At 54.0% G+C, this 15,375-nt stretch overlaps 1 protein-coding gene across 1 annotated transcript; it reads right to left on the bottom strand.

Moving 5' to 3' along the window:
• Nucleotides 1-4,489: 4,489 nt before the first annotated feature.
• NKX2-3 (NK2 homeobox 3) lies at nt 4,490-13,996 on the bottom strand. The gene is made up of 3 exons (XM_043477257.1): nt 13,939-13,996; nt 7,528-10,070; nt 4,490-6,035 (listed from the first exon to the last, which is right to left on the bottom strand). The coding sequence occupies exons 2-3, from the start codon at nt 7,883-7,885 to the stop codon at nt 5,293-5,295; spliced, it is 1,101 nt and encodes a 366-aa protein (XP_043333192.1). The 5' UTR covers nt 7,886-10,070; nt 13,939-13,996; the 3' UTR covers nt 4,490-5,292.
• Between the last annotated feature and the right edge of the window lie 1,379 nt (nt 13,997-15,375).

Raw genomic sequence — 15,375 nt, forward strand, 5'->3', positions numbered from 1 at the left:
CGCAGTGGGTTCTGCGGCGCCTCCCGTTCAAGCGCAGCGGGCTGCGGCGGAGCACTGAACTCAAGGCATCGAGAATCCGCCGTTCTCCCCGGGAGACGGGAGAAGGCACCTGGGATGTCCCCCCTGAGCCCCGAACCATTAAGCGAAGGAGGAGGAGGCTGTGTTGGAGGCCTTGAACCAGCCCGCCCCCTGCACGCGCTGCTCTCCCGCCGAGCGCCCGCCCACCCGGCCCCACCCAGGCCTTGCCCTGGAATTGCCTTGCCCAGAGTGGCTAGGTTTCCCTCCTGACTCCTTCCTTCCCGCAGCATGGGTTAGGGGGGACTCGTGGCTCCCCCAGGAACCTCCTTTCACTTCCCTCTTCAGTCGAATTCCTTAAGTCCAAACCTCTGAAAAGTTTGCCAGCCTTGACGGCCCCGCCAGGTGGCCCCTGCCCCTGGTTTATCAGCAATGGCTCCTGCCCGCCCCGCTCTCCCCGCGCACCTAGGAGTGACCCAAGGGCAGAAAACAGTCCTGGGCTTCTGAGTTATACACAGCGCCTAGCGTCGGCCTGGCTGATGCCTACCAGACACTGCTTGTTGTTTAGTCGCTAAGTTTTGTCCGACTCTGGGACTCCATGGACTGTAACCCGCCAGGCTCCTCCGTCCTCGGGGTTTCTCAGGCAAGAATGCTGGAGTGGGTTGCCCTTTCCTTCTCCCGGGCTTCTTCCCGACCCAGGAATCGAAACCGAACTCCTGCACTGGCAGGCGGGTTTTTTTTTTGTTTGTTTTTTTTTGTTAAGACATTGCTGCACTAAGCTGCTTTTACATGGATCATCTCCTTTAATTTTCAAAGCCAAGGTGATTGGCTCATGAACATTTACATATATAAACATCCATTGAGTTGTATACTTAATATGTGTGTGTTCTACTGTCAGAAAAGAAAACTTACAAAGAAGGCACTATTAAGCATACCCATTTTATAGAGGAGACAACTGAGGTTCAGAGAGTTTCTTACTCAAGGTCTCTAATGCTGTTTATGGTGGCCCTGAGATTGAAATAGAGGCAGTCTGACTCCAGAGTTCATCCTCTTAACCCCTCAAGATGAGAAGAAAGAAAAAGTGCTGTCCTAGAACCTATTCCACAAGCCCCAGGAGTAGCGCCTACCCACTGCTTGAGCCCAATGTGACACCAGTCATTGGATGGGGAAGGATTATCGCTTTTCTCTGCTTTAGAGCTCAGAACCCAGAGGGACGGTTTACTTCACCTACGCAAAGTCTCATGGGTCGTTAGAAGGCTTGTCTGGATTTTACATTTCCTCCTGGATCACAGGACAATCAGTAACTAGGCGGTGGTTTGGGTCTGGGAGGGTGTCTTTTCCCCCAGAGAGGGAGCTCAAGAAAGAAATAGCTGTTAGTCAAGGGTTTTCACCCTCTGATGGCCAAGGCACTGGAACCTCAGCAACTGAGCAGTACGGAAATCCTTCAGTGAAGAGATGTGAGCTATTTATACCCAAAGATTGAAGGATCTGGGGAAGGATAGGGATTGGGGAAGGGGCTGGTCCAGACTGGCTTTAAGTATCTCAAGACACGCAAAGTGCGCAGGAGCCAATTCATAGAACCAGCTCTGTTTCCTCTATGAGAATCACACGCCCCTTTTCCAGAAGCGGAGGGGATGGATGCAGAGTGAAGGAAGACTAATGTGGGCCAGGAGGAAGCCAAGCAAGGAAGGTGGGTATCCGGCGCTGGGGAGCACTGAGAGGCCACGGTCCAGCAGGATACAGGCCAGGAGGGAGAAAAAGGAGTTGCTTACTTAGGAAACCCCCAGCGGAGGTATGGAATCTGCTCCCAGAGCCTTGGGTTTCCCAGTGCGCACGCGCTGAAACCCAGGCTTAGAAGCAAGTGCTCCGTGCTGGGCAGCATCTTGATCACTAACCATATTTCTAACCTAGTGAATGTAGGGAAAGTTGATTTGGGTCTCAGATGCAGGTCCTGGATTAATTGCATACATTCCAGATTTCCACCCCCGCCCCACCCTTCCCTCTCCTTGAGTCTTCTTCCCTAACCCTAAACGTGGTGTCCTCCTGTCAAGGTTACCACCAAGTTCTCAACCTTCTTCCCTAGGTTTTAAGCTGTAGGGCTAGGGGCAGCAATCCCTTGGGGAAGCCATATCCCACCCACCCCCCTCCCCGGAGCATCATGGGGTGCCCAAGGCCAGACATTCCTCTGGGATGGAGATAGGCTGCAGGTCTTCTGTGGTCGATTTCTGGTGTTCTGGCTCCACCCAGGTGGTCCAAGAGTCTAGCTCTGCCCATCTTCCCTTGCAGCCAGCACCCAGTGTGAAGTTCCACAGCACTGGGGCCATCTGCATTGGGGATGGCCACTCTGAAGCAGCCTGGCCCCATGGTCTCCTTCTGTGTTATATGTTCTAGGGGGAAACGATGCCAGCCTGGCCCGTACGACCTCACTAGGCCCTCACATGGCAGGGAGAGAGACAAATAAATTTTTTCATGACACTATGTGGTGATGCTGGAAAGTACCTAAGACTCTGGTGGCACTATTAAGGAGTGATTACCCCCACTTGGGTGGTTCAGGAAAAAAGCTTGGCCTTGAAGGAGGAGCAAGAGTTTACCAGAAAGATGGGGGTGTTAGAGCATTCCAGAAGGAGGGGAGGACATATGCAGAGACAAGGAGGCGGCAACAGTAAAGCGCTGCTTGGACTGGCTTCCTTTCTGTCATTCAGCTTGAATCTGATCTCCTCAATGTGGCTTTCTCTGATCACCTACTCAAAAGAATCCTCCCTCCAGTACTTGGTTCTCTTTCTTAGAATCAACTATTTTTACATTTATTTGTTAGTTGTCTATCTCCCCGGCACACACACTCCTTCAAATCAACGTCCTAAGCCTGCGGACACTTCTATTTTTCACCGTTCCGCAGTGGCTAGAACAGTGAAGTGAACATGTATTAGTATTATCAGTATCAGTGAATACTTGTGACTAGATGGATGGATGAAGTCCGAGGCTGCAGGCAGTGAGAAACGTCTTAGGAGGCAAGAATCCCCTCCAAGCCCTTAGCCTGAGAAACTCAAGGAAAGATAATAGCTCCAGAAGGAAGGCTCGCTAGGAAGGGGTTGGTGAGACATCGCGGTGGTGGGAGACGGTGTCCCAACTGCAGGGCGGTTTGAGAGAGGAGGAAACAGGCGGCGAGGAGCTGAGGGATCCGCAGCCTGGTGTGCCTGGCTCGGGGGTCTTTCTGCTTCTAAGGAGGCAAGGGGAGGGCGGGTCTTCGCCCCCCGCCAGGCGCCGCCTGTCCTGCTTCCCGCTAGGCCCTTTTGGATGCGTCCAAGCCTCTTCCTGGGCGGTCAGTGGGTTTGGTGGATTGCCTTGCCGGGCTGTCTCCCTCTCTCCCCTCCCCTTTTTTTCTTCCCTCTCCTCCGGGACTCTGCAGCTCCCCAGCCCGGCGGCCCCGCAACAACCTAGCAGCCCCCGCCCCCTCCTCTAAGGGCGAAATTGCTAAACTTGTAGCAATAATGACCCTGCTTTCAGGCAGCCGACTCCCGCTGAACGTCTCGGCGCCCGGGCCGGCCCAGGCTAATCAGCGCGCCCCTCCCTGCTGCCCGCCCAGCCCCCGTTCCCCCTGGCCGCCCCCTCCCCCAGCGCACAAAAAGTGGGGAACAAAACCCCCGCGCATTTCTCCGTCCCTCTGTTGAGCAGACCGCTGCACAAAGCCCCCGCTCTGAGAAGCAATGGGGAGCTCGGGGGGGACGTCAATCCCGACGCGCTGAGGTTTTTGTTCGCGCAGGGGACTTCGCCTTCCTACCACACCTTTTGTTCGGGACTCCAATAAAAAGCCATTCTTTCCGCACCTTCCCGGCCCGCAGCCGCCTTTCAGCGAGGCCCGGCCCCACAATGGCGCGGCGCGCTGAGGCCTCCCCATTCACCCGCCTTGGCACGCTCACAATCGGCCGTGTGGCAGCACAGGCCTCGCACAGGCATTCTCCGCAAGTGACAAGGAGCCGCATAAAGCCTCGGCCGCCGGGGGAGAAGGGAGGGCAACCGAGGGGGAGAACTCGGCCGCGGCGGGGCGCAGCGCCCCCGGGCGCGCTGGAAGGCCGGGGGGCGGCCGAAGATGGAGCTGCCTTCGCGCCGCCTACAGCTAGGCCTAAGGGCGAGGTTTCCTTTACTCTGGAGGCATTCGAGGTGGGCAGAGTCTAAGCCTTGATCTAACGCAGGCCCAGATACTAGCCCAAGCCTCTGGGTGAAACTTGGGGGGATTTCAAAGCCCTACCTCAAAAGGCCCTGAGTCTCCGACCTGTCCTCTCTACGACAGTAAAGAGAAATTAATGAACAAAGCCTTGGAGACCGGACTTGCAGCCTAGGGGCTGAGGCAGGGGAGACCAGGCCTACGATCGCCCAGGGCAGAACTGCTTTCCCAGAGCATCTTTTCCTTCCCCGAAGCCCTTTTGAAGGATTCCCTCCCTACTTTTGTGGGCTAAACAAAGTCTGTAGCCGGCCAACCGTTTGAAAATATTGCACCTTGTTTATTGACTCCTGTAGTGTATGGCAGCGGGTGTGTACATGGCGTGTGGATATATTTAGTTATATATATATATATTATATGTGCTGAATACAGAATAGGAAAGAGAAGGAAAGCCGGTAACACCTCCGGTGGGCCCCTAGGTCCCGGTTTTGTTCAAACCCCCAACTTTTGATCTCGCTCCGCTGATTTTTCTTGCAGAGTTCTACGCCTCCTGACAATCTGGAGATCCAGGCCGAGGTATCTGTTGCGGAGGGCAGGCGGGTGGGAAAAGGAAAATGGACTGTAGTGTGGCACTCCAGCCCCGCAAAGTGAGCAGAGGGTGGGTAGGGCCTGGGAATTTCTCAAGCCACGACGCCCATTTTTCTCTCCTTCATGCTGTTCTCTGTCCTTGAATTCTCCACCAGCGCTCTGCTGAGGCCGCAAGAAGGCTGAGAAAGAGAAGCCCTTCTTGCTCTGGGAGAGACGACTGGCAGCCTGAGTTCCAGCCTTTCGCACTCCCTTTGGGGCCGAGATTGAGGCCATCGTCCTCCCGGCACCCAGTCAGCGTTTCTGCCTCAGAGATGGTCTCAGTGAAGGCTCATGCGCATCCTCTTCGCCCCAGATGCCCCTTCCCCGGACTTCCCGTAAGCTGCGCTCCGGGGCCCTGGGGAGCGAGACGTGTATGTATATATATATTTAACGAGGGGACCTGGTCCTTCCTTGGAGCCAGCCTTTCTCGCTCTTCAGTCCCGCGGCGCCAGGCTGCGGTGGGGTCGCCTGCCGCGTTACCCGCCCGGTCCCTACCAGGCCCGGATGCCCTGCAAGGTACCCTGAGCGCACGCGGCCCCCGCCGTCGCACCCTGGTGCAACGGCTGCGCGCCGCCGCCGCCCCCAAAGCCGGCCAGGTTGCTCACGTTCACGAAGGGGCCGCCTCCAGACGCACTGCAGGCGGGCTGCATGGCCGAGGCCGCCGAGGAGGCCCCGCCGCCGCCGCCGCCACTGCCACCGCTTGCCGGGTACGCACAGCCGTAGCTGCCGCTGTAGGCCGCGGCGGCGGCGGCTGCGGCGGCGGCGGCTGCGGCGGCGGCTGCCGAGTTCCCATAGCCGTAGGCGGGGAAGCTGTTGTAGGAGTAGGCGCCCGCGCCCACGCTGTAGGGCGCGCCGTAGGCTGGCGCGCCAGGAGTGACGCACGGCTTGCCGTCCCGCACCAGCACCGGCACCGCCACTCGGCGCGGCGGCGGCGGGGGCGCGTGCCCGCCCAGCTCCAGAGACTTGTCCTGCCGCTGTCTCTTGCACTTGTACCTGCGATTCTGGAACCAGATCTTCACCTGGGTGGACGTGAGCTTTAAGCTGCTGGCGAGGTGCTCGCGCTCGGGCGCCGACAGGTACCGCTGCTGCTTGAACCTGCGTTCCAGCTCGAAGACTTGGGCTTGCGAGAAGAGGACCCGGGGCTTCCGGCGGCTGCGTGGCTTCGGCCTTTCGCTCTCCTCTACCGCCTTACAGTCTCCGGCCGCCTCCAGAGGTTTCTTCAGTTGGCAGCTTTCTGCGGAAGAAGCAAAACAACAGCGTCTCTTAGTTGTTCCCGGCCTCTCTGCGGCTCCGGTCCAGGAGCGCTGTGACCCTTTTTGGTGGCAACGCGGAGCGTGCAGTAATAACTGCCTGGGTTTTGGGGAAGGTTTGTGACTTCTGGCGCCGTGGGACCCTTCGATCGCCCAAGGCCCCTCACCACGTCCTTGACGGGTGGAGGCACGTAGTGTGGGGAGGGGTAGTTAGCGCGCGTTTATTTAGAACTTCAGCATCTGCGAGAGATTACCCTATATTAAATGTGCAGCTCGGCTTGCTAATGATTATTTTCAGGATGAAAGCTTGTAACTACATAACTCCAATATTTGCAAATTCGTTTGCCTTCTTTTCCGTCATAAATAGCTGAAGGTGTGAGAGGCATGTTGGTTTTTGGCGGCCGAAATGCGTGCGATTTGCAAAAATCTTCCTGCTTAGAAATGTCTGAGTGTACTGCTATTGCCCAGGAACTGTTTTTTTTTTTTTTTTTTTAACTTTTAAATGCCTACCTACCCACAACTGAGTGTCTGAGTAACGACAGCCCTTACCTTAGAAAGAAAAAGAAATGTGATTGACTGACTGACTTAGGCAGTTTCATGTCGATTTTAGGCCCAGGGGAGTTGTCAGAGCACAGGCCTTGGCTTCCGCCACAACAAACCTTCTCTTGGGGAAGGAGATTCTTTTGGCTCTGTCTCCTCACAAACACTTCCTTGGAGGCTTTATTCAGTTATTCTGTTGCCCTACCCAATTCACCTCCCGTCCTACTTGAGCAGACAGGATCTAAATTCGGCGCGTTTTTCACTCATCCCGAAGCCGCACAATCTGGGACACAAAGCAAAACGTTACAGATTTTCAAAAAGGCTGGTTTGCCTCAGGAGTGCGAGTGAGGAATGAACTGTGTTCCCATGCGCTCTCCCACCATCCCCTCGCTCTCTCCCGGGTGCCACGGGTGCAAGGACGCAGAGTTGCCGGCGGAGAAGTGAGGAAAGCACCCCCACTGAAGTTCTACCTAAGTTCCTGCGCCCTGCGGACAGCAGGCACAACACATAACCTGCTTGGACTACCTTTTCCGAGAAGAGGGAACGGCTGTCCTGGAGTCAAAAAAACGCATCTCACGCTAAGGGGAAAGTGGGAAAAGTTGAGGCTCATGCCCCTCTAGCTCTTGGAAAGAGCTAGAGTTGTCAGCACCCGGCAGCTTAGCCCACGTTGCTTATCTGCATCAGGGCAGCAATAACCTCCGGGGCTGCATCGCCTCCTCCCTCTGGGGGGAGTAGTTGGCGGAGTCACCTTGGCCTTCTCCCTCCGCCCCGGCTCCCTTGCAGCATCTGAGTTTTGCGGAGATGTCGCTGACCAGGAACTGGCATGACACCAGCCAGGAGCTAAAGGGGCGGGCAGCTGTGCCGGCAAGGTTGGTGGGCTGTTTGCGGGAATCCCGCCATTGCTCAAGATGCGCGTTTCCTTTCCCCTCTACTCACTTTGGCTCCGGTCCCTCACGACCTCGGGCTCCTCTTCATGTTCCTTAGGCCCGCTGCACGAGTCTCGCAGGACCGTGTGGACAAAGCTCTGGGGACAGAGCCCCGAATCCCCGTGGCCATCAGCTGTAGCTAGTGAGTTTAAATAGGACAGTTTCTCGCCCTCTTCTTCCTCGTCCTCCTCCCCTCCGTCCGAAAACTGCGTCCCCTCAGCGGCGGCCAGCATGCAGGGCGCCGAGTGGAAATGGTGCTCCAAGTCCGCCTGCAGGTGCGCGCCGTGGAAGTGCTGTTGCTGCTGCTCCAGATTCAGAATGTCTTTGACTGAGAAAGGGGTGGAGGTGACCGGGCTTGGTAACATCATCAGGGCCACTTAATTGTCCAGTCCAAATACTCAATAAATCCCGGCGGGGGCGGGGAGGCAGCGCGGCGGCTCCAGCTCTCCTTCTGGACTCCGCCGCTGCTGCCGAGTCGGGCTTTTGACAGACGCGGTCCCACTCCAGTCTAAATCGCCTCCATTGGCCCGGACGTGGGGGTCTGGGTTTTGTTACAGCCACTGCAGGGACTGGGGCCGGGGCTGAGAAGCAGGAGTCCGGGGGTCGTGCGTCACGCCGGGGGCGGGGCTCTCGCCCCGACCTCCCTCCCCATTGGTTCCAGCTCCTGTGGACCACACCCCTCCGCGTCCACTGAGTGGGGGTGCTGCGGAGCTACCAGAAATAGACAAGGACTAGCATAGAGTCTCGAAGTCGTAGTGGCTGCGGGAGAGGCTGCACTGCCTGGGGTACGCGAACGACCGATTCCCATCCCGACTGGCCGCATCTTCCCAAGTAAAGCCAGTACTGGGAGGCATCCTGAGAACCAACTGCCAGGAAGGATAGCCCAGGAACGTGGTTTTTCCAGATGCTGCGGAGGCAGGAAAACTTCCTGGCTTGTAAATACCCGGCACTGGATCCCCAAGGAGACGGAATGTTTTATATATCTATGGACGGGCGACGTGTGCGTTCTCGCCTTGTTGACTTTGCTCAAGCTGTTCCCTCCACTCGGAAAGCCTTCTCCACCTTTGTCTCCATGACAAGCCTGTTCTCTGAAGCTCTGCTCAAATGCCACCTCCTCCAAGGAAGCGCTCCCTCATCGTCTAGCCGGAAGTCATCTCTCTCGCATCTGAACTTGCAGCGCGTGTTAGTAAAGGACATTCGTGTCACTTATCACTTCCTGCCTAGTACTATAGCTATATTGCCTGCCTGGTCTCCCCGAGTAAACCATGAGCCCCCGGAGGGCAGAGCCCCAGTTGCATTTGCTTCTATAGCTTTTCCAGCGGCCTCACTAAGCAGGTATGTGAGAGACAGGACGACGGAGTAAATACTGAACTTTGTAGTCTGACAGCTCTTGGTTTGAATCCTGGCCTACTCAGTGTATGGCCTGGGTGTTTCTAAGCCTCAGTTTCTTTGCTTACAAAAAGACAGTAATACCTTCATCAGGGTTGTTGCCAGTGATAAATGAGGCAAAACACGCCAAGATTTTAGTGCAGGGTCTGCTCATGTTAGTGCTCAATACATGTCACTGATTACTGTTCTGCATCAGAAGTCAAGCAGTGTTTGTTGACTGCATTGGTGATGACGTTCGGGGCTGAAGGGCTTCACACACTTGGTAATTTCATACGGTCTTGAGAGCAGGATCTGTCTTCACAAGGGAGGTGACCCAGCCATGGAGGCTGTCTTTTCCGTCTATTGAAATCAGACGCCTGGGTCTAGGCCTTGACCTCCTCAGGCATCTTTCTAATTTCTCCAACCCACACTTCTTCAGGCGTCCTTCTAGGGCCCTGGTTGTTTTGTGGGCAAATCTGTGGTGTCCCCTGTGATTCTGGAAACTCTGCACAGATAGAGATCATCTTCCTGCACAATAGGCATTTGGTCACCACCACCTCTAGCCCAGTGAGCAGCAGCAGGAGCTGCTGTGAGACCTACAGAAAAACCTGTCCTCAGTGCTGGCCTTGAAAAAATAGGGACCGATTTGGCCCAACCATGGCACCCCTCATTTGGCCCTAGCCGCTCCAAGCATTTTTTGGCGCCAAGATGGTAGAGCGGAGGGAGCACTGGCTTCAGCTAGAAGGGACAGGTGGGAGGTGCAGGGACAGTGGACAACACCTCCCGGGCCGCAGCGGACTGGGAGTGAGAACGGGAGCGGAGAGCTGTCATGGGAGGACTCCCCGCGACAGCAACAGCGGGAGCAGTGGGTGCCCAAAGCCGAGGAGAGAATGAACAGCCAGTCGGGAGGGGAGAGAGGCGGGGCTGTTCAGGAGGGAGCGGAAATGGTGCGGGGAGTCAGCCCCTGGGGCCGCCTGGGGAACTGGGATTCAGCGCCGGCCACGTGCGCCCGGGAGTACTTAGCTGGTGGCGGACCGCAGGCTGTGCGGGAGACTTTATGTGAGCTGGGCTTTGCGCCGGGATGACCATCCTTCAGCCGCAAGGGCGCCCGATGCCTTTCTGCTCTGAATTCTAAGATTATTGAGGCCTTGGGCAGAGCTGGGGTTTCCAGACCAGGCCACGGAGCTGCGGAGAGAAGAATGCGCCTGCTTTTGCTGCGGATCGCGAGTTGTTGGGCGCAAAGATCCAGAGAGACGAGGGTGAGTGCGCGGCCCTGCCGAGTGGCAGTCTTTGAGTACGTGCGTCGCGGTAGCAGGCGAGCATATAAGAAGGAAACTGCCTCCAGTCCCACTCCTCCACCCCCATCCCGAGGGCTAGACTGTCGTTGGGAATATTCCTACTGCCCGCTGGTCTCCTAGTTTTTAAAAAAAAAAAAATTTTTTTTTTTTTTGCTTCTTTAAGCGGTTTTTTTAAAGTGATATCAAGATTCAGAAAAAAGACAAATGCTACAGAAAATATCTGTCCCCAGTGTCCAACCGAAACCTTCATTTCTCCTTGCTACCTTCTCTTGCTTCTCCACGGCGCTTCGCTCCTAGGCCTATCCTAAACTCATCCCCCAAATCCGTATCTTAGAACTCATGGCCCGGGGTGCCGGGAACACCGAGACACGCCCACACAGCCGCTGCTGACGCCGAGTCCACCGAGTCGCCTTCTCCCTTAGCACGCGGAAGGCTGCCTCCTTCCCACCTGCAGGCCCACGCGGTTCGATCTCCTCCAGACCCACTACCACTGCTACCCCGCCAGATATCCTTGGCCCAGGTCTGAAGAATTCTCTGCTGAGGTACTTGATCAAATTGCGCCTCGCAGGACGCCCTGAGGGACTGGAGACCTTTGAGGAGCCGGAGCGTGGAGAGCACAGGCGAAGGGACCTAGCAAGGGGGTTGTACGCCGTGTCCATTTCTCTCCCCAACCGTAGCTCTGCGCGGGGCTTGTCTAGCGGGTGGGAGACTTAGATCTCGGCCTTAAGTTCTGAGCAGGGGCTGGGATCATCTGATTGTTGAGGTTCCCTTTGGTCTATTTGGTTCCCCAGCGGCGGAGCTTCCCTGCAGGGATACACGCCAGGCCAATCACATCTAGGGAGCCTGCCTGGCCTGCACCCGCACCCCGACAACAAGCTTGCGCGCAGCCAACTGCGCGTGGCTGTCCGGAATGAAAACGCCAGAGTGGTGTTACACTGCAGCGGTGGTCGGTTCTCCAGAGTCACTTATCAGAATGTGGAATCTGGTTCCAGCGCCTATCCAGTTACAATCTCATAGGACATTTGCATTCTTTTGTCGGAAAAGAGGATCTCTGAAATCCTGGAGCTGTGCACGACTAATAATAGGTTTTTGTTCCAGATAGATTAGCTAATTACTGTCAGATAAAGTAAATATCGTTGCATCCATGGCAGCGTTTGATTTTATTTTAATCGAGTGTATCTGCCTATCTTCCGTTTTGTCACATTATACATTTATACAAGTCTTTCTCCTCCCATATGTGATTACAGGGCATAGTAAAATGATAGCATATTCTCTGAGGGAAAGTGTTATAATAGATGCATAAAAAGGTGATAAATAAAATTATACCTTTTGTGGAGAAAAACCACATGCTAATCATTACAGCAAACTTTATCAAAGAAAAATGTGATGGTGCTTTGAAAGCTGTAAAGTGTTCCCATTAAGTATTATTGTATACACAAAAACTGCTTAATTAATATACATATAAATATAGGCAGAAAATTGATCACTTTAGTTATATATGCTACAGCTTATTCTGTTATCCTTCACTTGTTTAAATAGCCATTTATTTATGTAGCCATGGCTACAAAAAAAATTGAAGGTTTTAGTGGCTTTCTAATCTAAATGTATACTATAGTCAGGAGTAATTTTCTTTCAAGGCATGAGAAACCACCATGGGGTGAACTCTGCTAGCTAAAACTATGTGATAACATTTTAGGCAATTTTTTTCCATTGAAAAATTTCCTTCTTCCTTTCTTTCTTTTCTTTCTTTCTTTCTTTTTTTTACTGTTCTCCCAGAAACTTCATTTTCAATGACATCTTTGCGGGGAGGGGGGGAAGAGACAAAAAAAGTAAAAAAATTCCTCTTTTGCAGGAGCATTAAGTAGGTTTTTGTTATTTTGTTGTAGTTGCTGCTGGTGGTGCATATGTGTGTATGTATTTTGATTTGGTTTTTAGTTGAGAGATGTTAGAACATATCCAGATTTGTGAGCATTCTAGAGGCTAGTGTTTTGTGAGAAGGGGAATACATTGTCTCCTTTGAAAGAAATGTCAACTAGGTACATAAGTCCCATAAAGTATTAAGCTGATCTAATTCCTCAAGAAGAACTTCCCCCCCAAATTTCAGCAATTTGGTAAGAGAGATTTTAAAATGGCATTTTGAGAATTTTAGCTTGTTTTCCATGTGTTTGTGTAAATGCCAGATTTCCCTAGATTGTGTATGGAATTGAATTTTCTAAATAACCCACCACTTCCCTTCTCTGGGAGAAAATTGGTCCAAGTTCAGTAATCCCTGTAGTTCTTTGTTAATTACAGGCCCTTGCCAATGAAGCAAGTTTCGATTTCTCAGGGAGAAGAGCTTTCATATCTATCTATGTGTATCTGCTTCACTCCAAAAAATTTTAAGTTAACAATATAAATAAAGCTTTTGTTATCAAAAAAGTTGTTTTGCTAATAAAACACAGAAATCAGAAAAGCTAACTTTGTCGAGTGAAAGTTGATATTTGTTCAAACAAAAAAACGTAAATAAAAGATGCCTATACACAGACATTTATTTGTACTATTTGCGTGTGTTATTTGGGAGTGCAGTGAGCAGTTTTAACTTGAGGATTAAATTGGAATTCTGGATGCATTCCTTAACTTTTTTTTTTAAGTGTGTTTAACTTCCTGTAGAGAAATTTCGGTGTCTTTAGACCTTTTAAAATACAGACTGACTTCAGAAGGGCGGCTGCAGTCTTTAGAGAATTAATTCACTTAAACCCGAGAAACTCCCTGCTCGGAGCACTAAAGGTTTCGGGGAGGGATGTAGTTATCATGTGCAAGAACGAGAGATTTTTTTTTTCGTGACTCTTCCTAGCGCGATTTTATTTACTCTCGACCGCAAACCTAGGAACCTCGGCCTCCTCGGACGCAGAACTCTTCTCCCCTATCTCCCTGGGGGTCAAGTTGGAGCGAATAACTTCAAAACGTTTGAGAAGAAGAGGAACAACAACAAAACCTTTCTCACTTGGAAAGAAACTTTTGCTGAAGCCTTGTCGTTTTAAGTAACGCCTTATCCCGCCCTCACTGTGTCCAGCCTGGAGTTCCCGGTCTCTGGTCGGCACCGGGAGAGCGATTCCGAAGGTGCTCCGGGACCTTCGCTTCGTTACTGGGCGACCGTATCTGCGGGCCTAGGGGCGCACTTGCCCTTGATTCCCTGAAGCTCTGGGGGCACCCAACAATTACCACTGCCCTGGGATAGTCCCATCTTGCTTGACCCTGCGGAGAACTGGGGGTGGAAGAGCGTGGACTACTGACTTTGCTCCGAATGGCCGGGGACCCGACCTGGAAAGGACCGAGGCCCCAGGCGGCTGGGGCGCGCCAGAGCGCAGAGCCACAGGGACAGAAAGCGTGACGCGCGGGGGAGCCAGGTCCGCTCCCTCAACTCCAGGTCTCGGAACTTGGCGGCCTCGCCCTGCAGAGACGCAGGTGAGTCGGGTCGGAGGTCAAGAGTTCGGCAACCTCGAGGCTGGGGTGTCTGTCAGGTTGCCAGGCCTCGCTCAGCCCTGCAGCCAAGGGTGCCGCGTCTCTCTGAAGTCCGAGCACTTCGGCCGCCCTGGTTGGGACCTGGATTCCCGGGCTTCTCCGCGCGTCTCTTTGCGGCTGCTGGCCAAGAGCCCGGGGCCCTAGCGAGGAGCCCCGGGGAGACGCCGGCTGGACCTCTGTCCTTGAACAGTAGGTTCTCGGATCCCGCTGGATCTTTCCTCACTCCCGCCAACCCGAGAGAAGGACCTCCTTACCTCTTGCGGCTTGCGGCATCCAGGGGCCTAGGAGAGATGCGCAGGCCGGGACCCCAGAACTTCAGTGGTCATCCTCCTCCCTCTCACAGCCAGTCTCTTTTCCCCTTTCCACCCCTTTCTCTTTCTTTGGGCCCGTCTCTTACTCCCCCACTCCGCTCCTTTCCTTCCTCACTCCACAGCTTTTCCTGACCACCCTTCCCCCACCTCCTTTCTCCTTCACCTTCTCCTCTCCCAGGCCTCCTCCTTCTCCCCCACCTGTTTCACTCTCCCTTATTCCCTCACGCCTTCGTCCCTTCCCCCATCTTATTTCATTCCCTTTCCCCCTTTTCAACTCCATTATTTTCTTGCTTTTTTCCCTGGACCCTGCAGGTGTTTGGTATGGAGGGACTCACACACCCTTGCACCAGGGGTCCCCACTCCTGAGCCCCAGGCCCCGTCCCCCTTTCCACCCCTGTGGAAAGTCCACTCTGTCTCAGGAGCTGCGGGTAAAACTGCCCAGGCACCCTTGGGTGTGTGATAGGAACGCTCCTCTCTACCCTTGGAGCCTGTGGGACTTTTCCCACCTCCCAGCCCCCAGCCCCCAGCAGCCTCCCCCAGTAGCCTCAGCCATGGGCCCTGATGAGCCGGTGGGGCTCCAGGTGGCGAGCTTGGCCACCCTCCCCGTGGAAATTCCCACTGTAGGCAGATCCTGCACAGCCTCCGTTTCCTTCTATTGTGGCAGCCTGGAGAGGATCACAGCAGAGTTGAAGGTGGCCATAAGGCCTGGGCCCCAAGCATCCCTTGAGAGCACAGATGGGGGCTCCCAGACCAGGGCTGACCCCCTCCCCCACTCCACACAGGCTAGAGCAGGCTAGACTGACCTTCTCTCCCCCTTTTTTTCCTGCCAATCCCACTAGATTAAGGGGGCAGTTAGCCTTGAGATCACCTCAGTTGGGAAGTGTTTCAGGGACTGCCTTAAAACACAGGGGGCTAAATCTGGGAGAGGACAGAGGGGCCTTGGCTCTCACACTAGCCAGCAGGGGCAAGGACTGAGCACTCCTGGCCTACCTCGCTGCTTTGGGGCCAGTGGGACAACTGAGACACTGCCTTTTGGAGAAGAGAAAGGGTCCCCAGCTGCAAGGTAGGCAGCCGGCCAACTTCTACCCTTTTACCTCCCATCTGCAACTACATTTCTGAGGGTGCATTACTCTAATAAATATGGATTTCCAACAGATAGATGCAGACCTCCCTCACATATATGTTTCTATGGATATATCTTTCTCCTTAAGTGAAAAGGAAGGTGACTTCCTGTGTGAAGACAACAGTATGTGCACAGGTGGATAGGCAGGGGGAAGAAAGCATGCAGGACTCCCCATAAATGTAGCTTCCACAGTAGAGCTCTGCCCTTTCTGAGTGTGGTCAAAACAGGAGGACTGGGCTAACACTCATTCTGAATTC

This window comes from Cervus canadensis, chromosome 8 (genome assembly GCF_019320065.1).
Source record: "Cervus canadensis isolate Bull #8, Minnesota chromosome 8, ASM1932006v1, whole genome shotgun sequence".
NCBI classification, from domain to species: domain Eukaryota; kingdom Metazoa; phylum Chordata; class Mammalia; order Artiodactyla; family Cervidae; genus Cervus; species Cervus canadensis.